Raw genomic sequence first — 16,660 nt, forward strand, 5'->3', positions numbered from 1 at the left:
AGACAAGTCTGAAGTACCGGATTGGATAAAACGGTGGTTCCCTTGTGTTTCACTTTTTATTTTATTTTTTAACGGCATTATTTTGTTTATATTTATGTTTAAATTTATGTTGTGTACACTACATCTGCAACTGAAGTAATCGCGGCAAACTATTCACAAATTTGAATTCCCATCAAGTTGCCAACCAAAGCACACGAAGTCCCTAAGTAATAGGTTTTATAGGCTATACAATTCTAAAAGTATTCTTGCGTTTCAAAAATTATTGGAACATTGACATAAATCATACCCTCTACTTTTTTTTTTTAAATTTCCTGTCAAAGAAAGGTTTGTTCGTCATTCAAACTCATTTCATTCCCAATCAAGCAATTCTTTCCAAACGCTAGATATGAAAAAAATAATTTAGAGTTTTTGAAAACTAGCAGGACATGTACCATGTACATTAGAAAGCAATCCGAATGTAGATCGCTCACCAAAATATTACATACAATTTAGCTTACCTGATCGTCGCCACACCTCAACGCCAAAGTTGGTTGTAAAAAGTAAAAATGATAAAAATGCTAATTTATAGAGCTATTACAAGAAGTATGCTGAAATTACAGAAGAGAAAATAATGTGTCAGTCAACGACCGACCAGTTTGGAAAAACCAGAAATATGCTGCAATTGCATACGCAATCTCATCGGTTCTTAATAGGTTGGGTGGTACAAAATATTTTTTTTGAATAAACACCAAATTCTTTAACAAAAAGGAGACGCAGCTGGATCAAGGCTGAGCAGGCTAAAAGTTAATTCTGCTTGATTAATTTAAGTCTGTGCCAAGTGAAGTTAAGCACATAATTGTTGCAACAACCTGACGCAACTGTGTAATCTTGCATTATCATATTGCAGTACTTTTTCTGTGATGACTAAAGTAGGGTACTTTGGACGGCATGGACTTAGTATGTAATTAAATAAGCTACAAGTTAATTTTGACATCAGGCTATTTTCACCCCAGTTGATGATAATATCCTAACAGAAGCTGTAAGAATATTAGAACCTCATTTTTTTCTCGCTGAGAATTATATTTTTTCCTTCGCTATTCAGAATTTCAGTATCAACATCGACCAACCACACAATTACTGGGTGGGTTAATTATTTATTTATTAATTTTCTTTTTTATGATTTAAGGCGCGTCAACATCTAAGGTTATTGGCGTCCGGAGTTTTTTCAGTGCACTGCCTGCCTCCGGACAGTGTTCTCTCGTTACAGACAACACTGTCCATCACCGGACAGTGAGCTGTAAGAAGCTCCTAGAAAGAGAAAATCTAAGGGTCAGCAGCTGGATTCGAACCCGGGACCTCCGCGTGGGAGTCCAGTACGCTTACCTCATAGCTAATCCCTTCCCTAAGGTTAATTATTAAGGTTAATTATTTTATAACAATATTATGTAATGCGTAAATCTTTGTTGGCTGGCATTTGCTTCCTTTTAAAATATTTGATTATGAACATATTTCTCTTCAGGCTCATTCTAAGGTAAGTTCAGGTAACAGTGATAAATTTTAGGTACGATAGCTGAGCAGTTAGAGATACAGACCTCAACGCCAGACACAGGATCGAAAAATAAAAATTTGTCCACTACATCTCATAGTTGGATATAAAGCTAGTCTGAAAGAATGGGGTTTAATTTACTCTGACCTTAAGAAATATATGTTATTTAACTTGGAAATCAAATAATTTTCACAATATAAAACAAGATTTAGAGGCGCTAACGACCTCAGGAGTTGATGCACCGAAAAAACATTTAGACGAACAGGGAATAGTGAGCTCATTAAGAGAGCGCTAGATTCACACGCTGTGATTACCGGATTTGGTGATTTTCTGGATCTAAAATTCCTGGAGCTGATTTTCTGCTTCTGTAAAAGAAACCTGCATTGATTACAGGAACTAAACACCTGTTGATGTGCTCAGATGAACCACTTAATTTAAATTATGTGCCAATCCGAGCAGTTAGAGGTGAGGCCTGCAAAGCTAATATGTATTGTGGTTCTGTGTTCGATTCCCAGTCTAGGTTTTGGATTTTACCTAATGGTTAATAAAAGAAATTTGCAGTAAAGTACGCTTGCCTGTCGTCTCCGTCCAAGTTACCTAATTTGGTAAAAGCCCGTCTGAAAAAATAGGAATGACTTTACTTTTTTAAAAATTCAAATTAGAGAGGGTATGCAAGAAATAGACCACAATTTCCATTAAAAGTGTATTTAGACGGTAACAAACAAAAGTACGCTTTAAAAATGAAAAAAAATAATAATAAGGAGACAGCGTAAACAATTAATAAATGCAACAATAACAAAAATTTGAACGACTTTAAAAAACATTGGGAGTCTAATTAAACGATAGCTCTTCGATTTGCAATTACCAGTAAAGCTCCTGCAATGAAGAAAAACAGTATTCCATTAAGTGAACGTTGTATCGTTTCTTGCATGTAACCCTCTGAAACAATAATTTTTTATTGGCCAAAAATTAAGAGTGCAAATAATAAATTAGTATAATGAACACCAGTTCTTTATTTGCGAGGTTTGCGAATATCATAGTATTTGACAAGTCCAGCGATGCTGCTTAGATAGTTGACCTTACTGCGAGGTTCGAAACAATGACCTCGAGCAAGCCTTTAATGATAGGCAATTATGCAAAATGCATCTGTTTCCATCAAGAAAAGTACCGAGAGACATTTAGATATAGGGAATTCAAGGTATTTGGTCTCTGGTTCAGTGCAGTAGGTGCTGTACCTGAACTTTCCACAAGTTCTATAACGAGGCTAGGTATAGAAGTAACTAATACGATGGTGAAAGATCCCTCCTGTTTTTTTTTTTTTTAATGATTTTTTATTTATCTTTCGATCTTCATAATTGTTTTCTGATTTTTATTCCTTTCTTTTTTTCTTTTTTTTTGTTTGTATGAGTTCTTTATATATATTATATTCATTATAAATAAGTCATTTAAGTTAAATCAGTACACATGTCATTAAGCAACAACTAAGTTAAGCAGCACACTTATTTATTAGATTTGATGTAAATAAAACATTCCTCTAATATTGCTTGTCTTCTAACCTATACCTACGGGATTAAAAGAATGTTATATCAGAATAATTACACTTGTCATCGTAATTAATTTAAATGAGATGGTTTTGGGAAAGAAGGTAATTGCAGAACAAGAATAATGAATTAACGAATATCTGATACACATTTTTTTAAAGTTAAACAATCTCATGCAAACAATTTTTTAATTATTTTCAAGTACAAAGTGATGAAATGAGAAAGGATACCGATATGTGCTTCAAAAACCCTCCAATGAAATAAGCTTAACACTCCATGCGTCAGGGACTAGTTCGAATCTTAACTCGTTACGTTTTTACTATTATAATAACTTTTAACGAAGATCAAAGTAGAGAAACTAAGCATTATGAAACAAATGAAATAATTAACTTGAATTATTTTTTTTTAATAATTCTCAAGAGAAGGGATCTAAGCTTTGTTCGTTAAAGTTGAAGCCACCCCAAATATGTAATAATAAGCGTTATACATTACAAACTAAGCGTTACAATTAGCCTTAGAGCATAAAAGTGATTTCGTTATTTTTGTTATTAACAATATTAATGGTAAACATATTGCTACTTGTCAACAGCAGCTTGTTTACAGAAACAAAGTTCATATTTAAGGAGATAACGAAACATATTTTTTCAACTTTTAATTAATTTATAAAGCTATTATTTTAGTCCGAAAGACGTTTAGGCTCATGCACTGAAAGTACTAACAATTTTAATAAAAGCGCACTTCAAACTTTTTTATGGTTTAAACACTTACCATTGTTGAAGTTGATTGGACCCAAGGTGTTGTGCCACCCTGAATAAATTAATTAATGTTTTTTTTTCTATTTAAAAACAATATCAATGATGAATCTATTTTTTTCTTCTCTCATTAAAGCAAAAATAATTTTAAATTCTATCGCCCAATCGGTATTTATGTGAATTACTTAAAGCAGCAATAGAGAGCATTTGTACAAACATTTAAAATGAAAAAATACAATAACGTTTTATCAGTAAAAAGTTCAATAACAGTCAATACCAAAGATTGTAAAACAACTAATTATCTGAAATAAAAGTAATAAAAATACAATAAATTCTTTACCGTCAGATAAACCTTTATTCATGGTACATAATATGTGAACTCATGAGAAGTTCATCGTAACAATAAGAAGACTTTAGGAGTATAATATTAATTCAATAATTCTTTTGAATACTTTTTGTTCTTAGTAACTTTTTTAGAAGAATCTTTGGCTGATAACTCCAGATTCTCTGGCCACAAAACCCCAGTAACGTTATGGAATGTGCCCAACATCTTTGTAATGTACGTTAGAAATTAATAATAACGTTTTTTCAGAGAGATTTTTACCAAGTTGAAATATCTTTGTATCCCATTTCTTGTGGGTGGGGGGGGGGGGGGAATTAGCACTTGCGATCCCAACATACGATCTTTAGTAGAGAAATTGAATTTTTATTAAATATTTGTTAATTCTATAAAAAATGAGAGTTGACAGAACATGTCCGCTAAAGAAGTCTATGGTCGCTAGTAATTACGTATCGTCCAAAAGCAGACAACGCCCTGCAGTAGTCAACGAATTTAAAATTAATGCTGTTACCATTTTTCAACATGTTCTGTAAATTAGTAACTTTCTTAGAAGAATCTGTGATCGCTAACTAATATACAGTCCAGAAAACCTCAAGTATTATACTTATTTAATGAAGTATAATAGTAATCTGGAATCTTTTTTCAATTAAAGCAAATCATGATTACAGCTAATAAAATGACATATGACCTTGCCAACAATAATTCACTCCCAAGATTTTGTTCAGGAAATAAGCCCATTAGTTCCTAAAGATTTTGGTAATATTTTTTGCCTCACCATCAAATCACTATATTTATTTTAAAGTGCAAAAATCATAAGATTTAATTGCAAAATAAACTGAATAAAATTTTTATTAGGGATAGTTAAGCCAATGTAAATAATAACTTCAAAAAAGTATCAGACTAGGTATCTTAAGAAAAATTTCTGATAAACGTCTTTTCAAAGTTAAATCTCAAGTTAATCTAGTTCAAAGGCTTAATGAGAGAATGAAAACTACAAAAATTTATCCACTTACTAGAAGTTTTTTTCTCTTCAGTTATACTCCAACCAAGACTACGCTGTATAGCCATCTTCCATCGAGAATATTTATAATCTCGTTCTAAACAAAATCAGGATAGAAAATTCTCACATGAAACAATATTAATTTTTAAAAAATTAAATTTTAGGCCAAACTGGTTCCTGAACTTAAAGAAAATGCAGGAGATAGACTAATCTATCTAGGATGGCGGTACATTTTGTTCATATTACAAAATACTGAATAAGGTGTTTCAGATTTCTTTGAATAAAGGTTTCTTGAAATATAAAAGCTGGAAATTCTTAAAAGAAAAATCATCTATTACCATCCTCGGATATAGAAGGAAGAAAAGTATCAACTGGAACAGCATGGACATCCTTTAAGTTCCATACTTCGATACCTTGAGCAGAGCCTGCTGCCATTGCTGCACCGAGAGCTGTTGTTTCAGCCATGGATGGTCTTACTGTTTCCCAAATTAAAATTAATTAGTAAAGGTTTTAATTAAACTTTTTAATAACTATGTTTTACATATTTAAGAAAAAGTTACTATTCAATTAGAAAAATTTTTAATGTTCCTTGAAATCTGTCTATACTACTAATTTATACAACTATAACCTACTGACTGGAATGCCGACTAAATCTGCCTGTTGCTGCATTAGAAAATCATTGGCTGTCATACCACCGTCTACTAATAACTGCCGCAGTGGAATGCCGCAATCTTTATTCATGGCTTCAAGAATATCTCTGGTTTGAAAACATGTGGCTTCCAAAGCTGCACGTATTATATGCCCTTTTGTCGTTTCCTCGGTTACTCCACAGATGACGCTATAGCCCAATATTCATAGTTATTTTTTTTATTTATTAAAAAGCATGATAAACTAAATTTATAGGAAAACGAAAAAACAATTTACTAACCTCCTTGCATCTTGCCTCCAATATGGTGCATACAGCCCAGAGAAGGCAGGTACAAACACTACGTCGCCAGGGGGATGAGAATTTTCTGCAAGTGGTTTAGCATCTTTGACTTCTTTCAGAATTTGAAGATTATCTCTTAGCCATCGTATAGCTACACCAGCTACTGCAATCGATCCTTCTAAAGCATAAATTACAGGAGCATCTGCACCCATCTTATAACCAACAGTTGTAAGAAGACCATGGCTGGAGAATACCAACTGTCACAAGGAACAAATTAAATTACAAAATATATTAAGCTGAAGAAAGAAAATAAACAATTTTTTGGCAATGGCTAGATTCAGAAAGACTTTAGAAAGAAAGAAATATTTTTGTTCCACACATTTAGCGTTACCATAATTGCCCTTTTCACAAACTTCTTCAGGAAGTGTAACTTATAACGCATAAATTGAACTAAATACATAGGATTTTAAATAATGTATAGAGATTGGTTTACAAATATTAGATAAAGCTGTAAAATAAATCATGTACTGACAGACGGTCCAGTATTATACAGCAGAAAACATCCAGTGCCATAAGTATTCTTAGCTTGACCTTGCTCAAAACACATCTGCCCGACCAGAGCTGCTTGTTGGTCTCCCAAACACTATGCAAAAACCACCACAGAAATAAATTATTTTTAAATAATGAAAATTGGTATAAAATGCATCACTGACTTTTAACATCAGAAGAAAGAATATATTATATGGAAAGTTTATATCATTATAAAAATACACTATATAAGAACTTACTCCAGATATTGGCACACCTTTCAGGGACGTTTCTTCCATGTAACCGTATATCTCAGAGCTACTCTTTATTTCGGGTAAAACATGTTCAGGAATGTTGAAAAATCTGCAATGAACAAAGAGTAAATTTAACTTATACGATGTAAAAGTTCTAAAAAGTAATACATTCTCTTGATACTAAATCAATTAGGCGGAAGGGCAACTTTATGAAAGCAATTTTTTAATTAAAATAGAAAATTCACTTACTCACTTAAATAATTACCACTTTTATTAAAAAAAAACTTCACAGAAAAACGTTAGGGATTCTGAAGAATCTTATACTTTTAATAATCACTTAGAGATGATAATTAATTAAATAATGTAAGTAAATTAAGAAAATAATCAGACTGATTTTCGTACCTCAAATGTCAGTACCAAGGGAATAATGTCTATCAATGAAGTGTCTGAAGACGACTTACGCTATTATATTAATGAAAGAATTTGGGAGATCTGGCATAAGTGTTTAAAAAGTAAATGTTTTATTTAATGAAATACAAGCCGGAAATAGTAGACATCATGTCATCTTCTTAGGGAGATCCATAAAAAAAAGAACTTTCAGAACATTATGTTTAATCTCAAACTAAATTAAGTGCATGCTTATAGTCACAGATTAAGATTTTAGTTTCATCATAATGTAAAGAATGAAGTGAATTTCAAGCAGATGAACTTCATTATTCTGTCCCCCATGTATGTGAAGGAAAGAAAGAAATTATAGCAACTTACGTGGACTACAATTAAGTTCCAAGCAGCAAATATAAAGTAGCTAATGAATGAATTTTCATCAACGACGGCACTGAACAACATTGGGGATGTAATTATTATTAATGGGTGTAGGTTGTACAAACAACTGATAGAATTACCAATATCAATACTGTAAAGTATCATCTAACAAGAGCTTCTTCATTCTCTTAAACAATATATATTAATACCTTCAATATTTTAACCTTTTGTATCGCTCTTGTGACAAGAACCAAAATACGCAATAACAAAGCAATTTAGAAGTCTTCTATTTTTTTCTTTAATCAATCACACGTAGTCATCAAAGACAAATATGTCTGTAATCTTTTTTTACTAATTAGGCAAGAAAAAATTAGAAATGACACAATTTCTAGCTTGTAAGTGAAGGTAGAGGAAGATAGCCCAAATCTATTAACACCTCAAAGCTTTATTGCAACTGTCCAGGACGTCAGTGTTTGCTCTTAACATATATTGCAATTGAGTGTATACCAAAAGAAACATCAATCACGTTCAGATCAACCATCTGCAGGCCCTACGATTGCTTTGTCAAGGTAACTTGACTGGAATATTTGCAGAGACGCCGAGATGTCTAGCAGAAATTTTTAAAATAAACGAGAACGGTACTGGTTTTTTATTTTCTCCTGGAAATATTGAAAAAAAAAAGCTTGTATTCCCACTTCTGATTTTAACCGAATCTTAGTGTTGAACACTTACAATATCTTAACCAAAATATAAAGTTCAACACTCTACAATTTTCGCTTCAATAAATATATTAAAACATAAATATTAAATAATAAATCAGTTTCTAGAAGGTTCTTAACATTATTCACGGTAAGAAGTCTACTTAACAAATCTAATTCGTTAACAGATTTTTCTATAGCAGATATTAATGATGAGAAATAGTATATGCTTACTTCAGCAGATGTGGATCCCACTTCAAGGTTTTTATATTCATCAGCATTGTTCTAGAAGCATTTGTTACATCGGTAACATGTGTTCCACCATTCTTTCCTCCAGTTAATTGCTGACAGATTAAAAAATGAGGGTAAATGACACAAAATAGGAAAACTAGATAGATTTAATTAAAATATTAATGAAACAAATATTTAGAATTATCAAATGCAACTTTAATTTTAATCTTTGTAGAATTGTTTTTTGCAGGATTTCGATTTTACGGTTTTTGACAAAAATACATGTTTTGAAACAGATACATCAAAAAAAGTATTTGTATTTTGAGAGAAAAAGCTCAAAACAGGAGTTGCCAATTTATAGAATCAATTTTTTTTGGCTCAAAAACGGCTACGACTTCCTTCCCGTTTTGATACTCAGTTCAATATAAGTGGGTCTTTTACTTACTTTGTACAATAAATTAAATACATTGGATTTAAGAGAAGAATCAGGTCACTCCCACAGGATCTGATAAAATAAAATTTAATTAAAATCGTTGGAGCATTTTGAAAAATCTCAAAACTTGAGAAATGCACTCAGGAGAGTACGTGGATTGGCTGAAATAATAAAAAAACTTCTTTGTAGGATCAGGACGGTCACAAAAATGCGTAAACGAAACATCTTATTTTGAACTTATTTTCTGTTTCCGAGTTGACCACTTTAATTTGTAGGCATCCCATTTTCTGGATAAAGGACCCCTTCCTTTTTTTGTATTTCCCAAGTAAACTAATATAAAAATCTGCCAGAATACAGTTCGTACTCTTCCGAGAGATTATAAAAATAATGGGCTATATAAGATAGTTATGTCATTTGAGATGATTTTAAGCGTAAACTTCAGTTAGAAGTATCCAATTTGGTACCCGCAAAATGCTATTTAAGAGAGAAAAGTTTTATTTATAACAGTATAAAAAAAATATATACCCATATCAGCCAACTGTCAATAGTACCAAAATAACATTTTTTATTTTTAACCGCTATCTTAACTTCTTTTACATTATCCATCATCCATCTCATTTTTGTAGCACTAAAATAAGTACTGATTGGCAGTCCACATAATTGCTTCAAACACTCTTTATTACGGTCTCTTACATTTTCCACTAATTTGTCAACAGTTTCAGCTGTTCTCATGTCCAACCAAACTATAACATACAATCAACAAAACAGGTATCGAAAAATTATTGTTTTATATTGCAGACCAAGTATATTATATCTCAAAGAGTTTATTTATTTTTTCAAAAATATGTTATTTATTTCAACTCTTAAAATTGATAAATATATAAAAAAAAAACTGGTGTGATCACTCACACAACTTACTTTAAATATAATTTTCAGGTTTTAACTAAAAAAATTTCTCAATAATCCAAATTTTTGAAACTAATTTACTTCTCATTAACGCAAGCTCGTTTGGCACAGCTTTTTTTTTTCTTAAACACTCACCAATAGCATTATGCAAGGGAAGTCCAGTTTCTGCATCCCAAACTACAGTAGTCTCACGCTGGTTTGTAATCCCAGTGGCCACAATATCTTCTGGATCTATATCCAATTGTTTTAGATTTTCTATTGTTTGATTTATACATTCTTTCGTTGATTCTAATATTTCAATGGGATCTTGTTCAACCCAACCTTCGCGTGGGGTTATTTGTTTTATTTCCTTTTGATGATATGTCAATATTTCTGCAGTTTTTGCCGCAAATACCTAAATATTTTCATTTTTTCTAATTAGGTGCTAATAACTAAATAATATATATAATATTTCAAGAATAATATTACTTACAAGAAATCTGACACTGCTAGTTCCTTCATCAATAGATCCCACCAAAGGTCCATATCTACTACCGCTAGGAGACATTTCATTTTTGTAGTTTGATGATACCGCGATATTTTTTTTTTCACCGCCTCATTATCTGTAAAAATAATTAAATAAACGTTCCAAATCAAATAGATAACAAAAAAAAAACTATCTAATGAACACACGAAAGTTTCTCTTACTGGAATTATTACTTGACAATTCTCCACTAATGTTGACTTTACAGGAACGTGTTTAGTTATAGTTACCTACCCACAACCATCAAATTTGGAAGAATGTGTTCTAATTATATTTATCGCCCAAATAAATGGTGAAATATTTTTTACCTGCAAAATATCTCAAATAAATGTGATTGTTTGCGATAGAAGCAGTAAGCTTGCCAAGTTAAGTGAAAATTGTTATATTCGTTCTCAAGAAAGTTTAAAAAACTTCAGACCTCAAATCTGTAATCTCATTATCGGTTACCATACTTTTATTTTTAATACAGAATTTTGATAATATTTAACACCACATGAAATTACACAATTGTCGACACCATACATTATTCTAAAGTAATATTCTAGGGAGTATTCCTTAGAATACAAAAAGTAAAAGAAAGTAAAAAAATGTGTATTATCAGAAATTTTTGCAGATAATTCAGTACTACCTATTAATTTTTGTAGAAAACTAGGTTTTATTATCTTAACAAGTAAAAATAAAAATAAAAATTGTCAACTACAAGTTCTTTACTTCTATCATAACTGCACTTTAACTTTTACTAATATTGAATTTTATAGATTATGCGTCATAATAACTTATAGCATACATATTTTTACACCGTTCGCCTTCTATAAGTGGCAAAATGTAATAAGTATATATTTCAGACTCTTCAGAATGAACCACAATTAAAATATCATCTTCTATTTTGTACATTTTTATTTTATTACGTTTTGACAACGACATAATAGTATAAGATTCTGTGTTAGTAGATTTTACTTTACAATTTCATAAAAACGTGAGGAACCCTAAGCGCCTCATCTTTTTTAACAATGTACGTTAGTTCACTGTTCATATATAAAAATACAGAATACTATAAAGAAATTTTAATAGGAGGAGAGCAAATCTTGATTTGATCCCCCTCGGGCTCAGCACCTAAGAGTAGGCTATAAAAAAATTTGAAAACTCCATCTATAACTGAGATTTTGTTAAAATCAATCTCAATTTTTGTTTAACATTAAGACTGAGAGGTAGGCAATTAGTGAATTTCTGGAACCGTGAAGGAGGAATCTTATATCTTCCGTTGTTGTTAGTATTTCTTTAGCAACATGGATGGTTACGAGATGTAAGTGGAGTATGCATTCTACTAAAATGTCTTCAGAATGACTAGGAAAGCCGTTGGAGGAGAGAGGTTAGTTGGCACCAGAGAGTAGTTATCTCTGAACGCCATTTCCTTACTTCCCTTGAGACCACAGGAGTCGCAACACATTACCCCTGTAATATCCTTGTTACATGAATGTTAAATTTTAACTTGATGTTTAACACATTGGAGAATATGTAATTCCAGTTGGGCTTAAATTCGAGGTTTTTTAAATTAAAAAGGTCAAGTTAAAAAGTTAATTTAAGATAAATATATGTACCTTTCGCTTAATGTAACATATAGATCTCTGCTTGAACCCACCTCCCTTCTGTAACATAAGTTTTCACATTAAAATATGAATAAAAATTTGCAAATTCAACTCTTTGTTTCGTAATATTAAAATTTTAGACGTGAAGAATTAAAAACTGGCTGTACTCTAGCTACGCCAACGAAAAAAATATTATCATTCAGTGATGATAAGCAGACGACATCTTAAAGGAAAAGTATAAGAAATACATAAAATATTGGAAAATTACTGTTATTCATAAATCGGGCATATTTATCAATCTCATTAGGCACAGGATTTTAAAATCTAACGATTGATTACTACACAGAAAAGTGTAGATAAACAACTCCTATTTAATATTTAAGAGGGAGAGGGAGATTTAAGTGTTACGTGGCAATTAATACTTAACTCATTCGTTCCTCTTTGCCACACCAAGTACATGGCAAAACTGGCGGCGAACACGCCCGTCGTTACGTTTTGCGGAATAACTTTAGCGGAAGGTCCCTGTCCCAAATTGTCGTATTAAAAGGAATTTCTAGGAGTGAGAAACTGAACTGCAGAATACTGTTTTTTCTAATTTTGAGCTCAGAACTGCCCCTTTTACTTAGCAACAATTTTTAAATTACTTTAGTAATTTATTTTAAAATGATTTGTTTTTTTTTTTAGTCCCCTAAAAGATTCCTAATTATTTCACATTTTTACTTTTACATTATAAAAATATTCAAAATATTTTCTGAAAAATAATTTTGAACTTAATGACTTAGTTTCCTCCTTATCTTCCAGATTTTTAATTTGTCTTTTGAATAAGAACGACCATTAAGAAACGGTTTTTTTAATTAACATCAATTGCTGATTGGTTTATTTCATTTGGAAGAACTGGTAAATCTTTCGTAATTCCATTCCTTGTATTTTTATTTTGCACCTTAAGAAGAGAATAATTTAAATTCCTTGTATTTATTTGAATAATTTTCTATCGGATTTTTAAGAAAAAATAAAAAAAAGTAAGTCAGTTAAAAGACTAGATCCATTAATTAGAGAAAAAAAGAAGGGAGATATAGGGCGCAATATTTCAGAAACACAATATATTCATGACTTTGCATTAATTACGCTTGATGACGTGCAAAATTTGATAAAAATGTAACAAATCTAATTGTTTTTTGAAATAAAACTTACAGTTACTCCAAAAATCTGCTGTCAATTTGTGCAACAATACCCAAATTAAAGGTGACGGCTGCTTTATAACAATTCTTTAAAGAAAAAAAAAACAATTTTTTTTAACTAAGTAATTATGCGCAACTTATACAAACGACCTTACAACTAACTGATGAAAGTTTAGTATGGTGGTGGGCTAAACGGGTTACCTGAAATTACCTCCACAGAAAAGCTGATATAAGGATAGCAGCTGTTAACCTTCCTTCTAGTTGGTGCTGCTATCTTTGGCCATTTGGTGAACTACTTATTTACCGCGAACTCTTGAATAAGGAGGGAAGAGACAACTTGAAATGATAGATGTGAATTATAAGTTATGTAACTATTATTTCTAGAAAATACGGATAATAACTTTAATACGGTCATTTCTTTTGCAAAATAGGTTTATTTTTTTATTTAGTACGTTAAATGCGGAACAAGCTCCCAGGATATGTAATGCTCATAGCATTTAGTAGGTAACAATTTTTATTGAACTAGTGCGTCCGTTAAATGAAAAATGGATATGCTTGTAAATTTTAGAATAAATGCTTTTGGCATCTTCAAAAACGTCTTAGCAAGTTCTATGACAGCGATTGATTTTTTAAGCCCTTCAACGGAAGTGAGCTGTAAGCTGCTTCTAGGAAGAGAAAATCTAACAGCCTGCAGGTAGATCTACATTACTATTTATTTTGTTGAAAGATTAAATCCTCTCTCTTAAAACTTTTATACATCACACTTGCGATCTCTATGTCTTTAAAACTTTCTTTTCTAGACGTGTGGCCAAGTTATCCACGTAAATCCATCTGATAAAATTTGCAATCGATATTGATAAAAACTTAAATCATTCAGGCTCACTCGCACACCAACATATTAGTAGGAGATAACGAACTTTTGAGAATAATTTTCAGAATTAAAAAAAGGATTATATACATAATTTTTAGGTAGCTTATAGAAGAATCATTAAATGCAAGATATTGACAAATTAGAAAATATTTTAGAGTAATATATTTTGAATTGTATTCAGAAACAGGTAGATTTATGCAATCTATATCAGCTGATATTGAAATCAATTTAAATTAATAAAGTACTACAGAAAATATATGATACGAATTCGCATGCAGTCAGTTCGAGAATTTCTGATAGCGGAGAGAATTTACCAGACGGCTTTCTACAATTTGTGATGGTAGTCTCCATCTTCTTATGGCGACAGAAATGCGCATAGATTTCCCCAAGGAATGGAAAGGCACAAAATACAACGCTGCATTCCCCTTCTTCCCACAAAAGTGGTCTCTTGTGTCCATAAGTCCATAACTTTACCAGCTTGTAAAGATTTCCTCTTTAATAATTTAATTTGCAGTATCTTTTTCTATAGATTTTCTTGATGCTAACAACAATACAACTTCCACAAATCTGGTTAATTTAACTAAAGGTTTTAAATAAAATACTTGATCTAAATGTCTAAAAATTGCATAAGAAAAATAAACGTTTTAACTTTCTAGGACAAAACAAAGAACGTAATTCTGTCATTAAATTTATAATAAATAATTTAAAAGATTGTATAAATAAGTATAATTTGTTGTAAAAACTGTTAGCATGTTTTTCAGGGGATGTTGCTCTTATTTACGCCATTTGTTAGTACGAATTATTCTTTAAGCACGGCAATGTTTAACAACATTCTGCAAGCCTTTTTTGTTCAATAATCTGAAAAATATTTTAACTTGATGTTTACAATCTCGATGTGGTCCACTTCAAAACCCCATTAAACATCTATTGGTTCAATTCAGAGACTTGAGGCTTGCTCTGAGTGAGGAATATGAAGATATTCCTCAATTTTTTTAATCTCTTCAATTCTTAATCCGTTTTTTGTGCAGACTTTGAGTTACGAAATACATGGTTTTTTTTTGGTATTTTCCTAAATTGTGGTTTTACATGTTAATGAGAATCTTATGGTATTGGTATTATCTCTTCAGTAAATGTTAAAAGTAGTTTTGAACAAGCGGTGACCTATTCGTGTTCAGAATAAGAATATCTTTTGGAACTAGGGTGGTAGTTGCCAGTGCGACGTTGTGGCCACGTGTTGGGAATATTAACGTGAACCTGCCTACACATCTCCTGTCTTTTGTAAAATAGCTTCATACAATCCCGTTCAATCTTTTTACCTCTGGGGATAAAAAAAAAACCTGAGTTCTATTTTATCTAGAAATTTTTATTTATAAGTTTTTTAAGCAAGAGAAATCTTATTTGAATTTATTATTTTAAAGAATTAATAAAGTTACTTCTATTTAACTTCTGTTGAAGCTGTTGAAATTAATTGGCCTTAGCTTGAAATAAATCAGTATTTAATAAAAAAAATATACGAACTATTTTCACTTTTATTTTTAATCTCCAATTCAAGTTAAAAAAAAAAAAAATTATAAAGCAAAATATTTACTAAAAGTTATTAAAATTTAAATAGAGGATTTCTTGTGGCGTTAACACCATGCAATTCAGCCATTTGCTCGGATTCATTAAGACTTTTTTATTTCCATCTCAATTGTATTTGTTTTGAAAAAAACTTTTTTAAACTAGAATGATTTGTCAATATAATCAGTCATTTTATGAATAGATATTCCTGGTTGCTGCATTAGGAATCAAGTGGGAACTGAGTATTGCAGTCCAATTAAGATCGACTGGAATAAGTCGTCTACCTTGCCCTTTCAGAACCCCATTCGTCATTAGGTTTGTTCCTCTTTGATAAAATCTAAAAGGGTTAATGTGTCTGGAATATTGTTTCACGTAAAAAGTGATTGACCAAATTGAGTGTAAGCAATTATCTATGAAATTCCGAAAAATAGAAAAAGTGATTATATTGTAATTTTGTTATAATGACTCTCTTAAAGATTTTGTAATCCAAGTTAGAAAAAAAAGTGAAAGTTCCAGCGTTTTTCAGTGCTGTAGACAGTTTGTTTCTTTTTTCCGTCCGAAGTATCCTTCAAGAGACAAAATGAATGTGCTTTTGGTGACACTCTACCTCGGCTGTCAGCAGTAATTCTGAACAACACATTCATCACTTTATTCCGCCCTCACCAATGGACACATGTATCACCCTCTTTCTGGCTCTGTAACTCCCGGGTTATTCAGCTGAGTTCAATAGTGGAGTCGTGAAAAGAGATATAAAAAGGAGAAAATTTGTTGTCCTTGCTGCATAAACTTATGCAGCTTAAAATTAAAATGGCATCTTTATTATAATATTATGAAATAAACAGCATTGTTAGTTCACTGCAAATACAACTTTATCTGAATTCTAAACAACATTCAGAATAATTTTCTGCTAATTACAACAAATGAATATTTATTGAATTAGATAAACAAATGACATTTAAAGCTTACTTTAAAAATTGAAAAAGAACTTTTTTGACATAATTAGTCTTTTATTCCGCCAGAAAGAATTGAATAATTTTATTATAA

The 16,660-nt window shown here is 31.2% G+C and overlaps 1 protein-coding gene across 6 annotated transcripts; it reads right to left on the bottom strand.

The window, feature by feature from the left end:
* Window positions 1-1,846: 1,846 nt before the first annotated feature.
* LOC141456495 (glycerol kinase-like) lies at window positions 1,847-13,382 on the bottom strand. 6 transcript variants are annotated; one of them, XM_074132551.1, is made up of 15 exons: window positions 13,199-13,360; window positions 12,020-12,067; window positions 10,586-10,729; window positions 10,371-10,500; window positions 10,034-10,292; window positions 9,518-9,735; window positions 8,563-8,672; window positions 6,875-6,977; window positions 6,619-6,729; window positions 6,087-6,343; window positions 5,791-5,996; window positions 5,497-5,634; window positions 5,172-5,255; window positions 3,835-3,873; window positions 2,215-2,464 (listed from the first exon to the last, which is right to left on the bottom strand). In XM_074132551.1, the coding sequence occupies exons 4-15, from the start codon at window positions 10,443-10,445 to the stop codon at window positions 2,361-2,363; spliced, it is 1,704 nt and encodes a 567-aa protein (XP_073988652.1). In that variant the 5' UTR covers window positions 10,446-10,500; window positions 10,586-10,729; window positions 12,020-12,067; window positions 13,199-13,360; the 3' UTR covers window positions 2,215-2,360. The 6 variants fall into 6 exon arrangements, with proteins under 6 accessions (XP_073988657.1, XP_073988652.1, XP_073988653.1 ...); XM_074132556.1 differs by lacking the exons at window positions 2,215-2,464; window positions 10,586-10,729 and adding an exon at window positions 1,847-1,890 and having other exon boundaries at window positions 13,199-13,361; XM_074132552.1 differs by lacking the exon at window positions 12,020-12,067.
* Window positions 13,383-16,660: the final 3,278 nt, after the last annotated feature.

The sequence above is a fragment of the Rhodnius prolixus genome, unplaced genomic scaffold, assembly GCF_049639745.1.
Source record: "Rhodnius prolixus isolate KJV_2025 unplaced genomic scaffold, Rpr scaffold_4, whole genome shotgun sequence".
NCBI lineage: Eukaryota > Metazoa > Arthropoda > Insecta > Hemiptera > Reduviidae > Rhodnius > Rhodnius prolixus.

Coding starts and splice junctions, on each gene's coding strand:
- LOC141456495 (XM_074132554.1), bottom strand. CDS start 10,445: ATGTCTCCTAGCGGTAGTAGATATGGACCTTTGGTGGGATCTATTGAT. Junction 5,635..5,790: donor TTTAGTCGGCATTCCAGTCA/GTAGGTTATAGT, acceptor TTTGGGAAACAG/TAAGACCATCCATGGCTGAA. Junction 5,256..5,496: donor TCCTTCTATATCCGAGGATG/GTAATAGATGAT, acceptor GATTTTGTTTAG/AACGAGATTATAAATATTCT.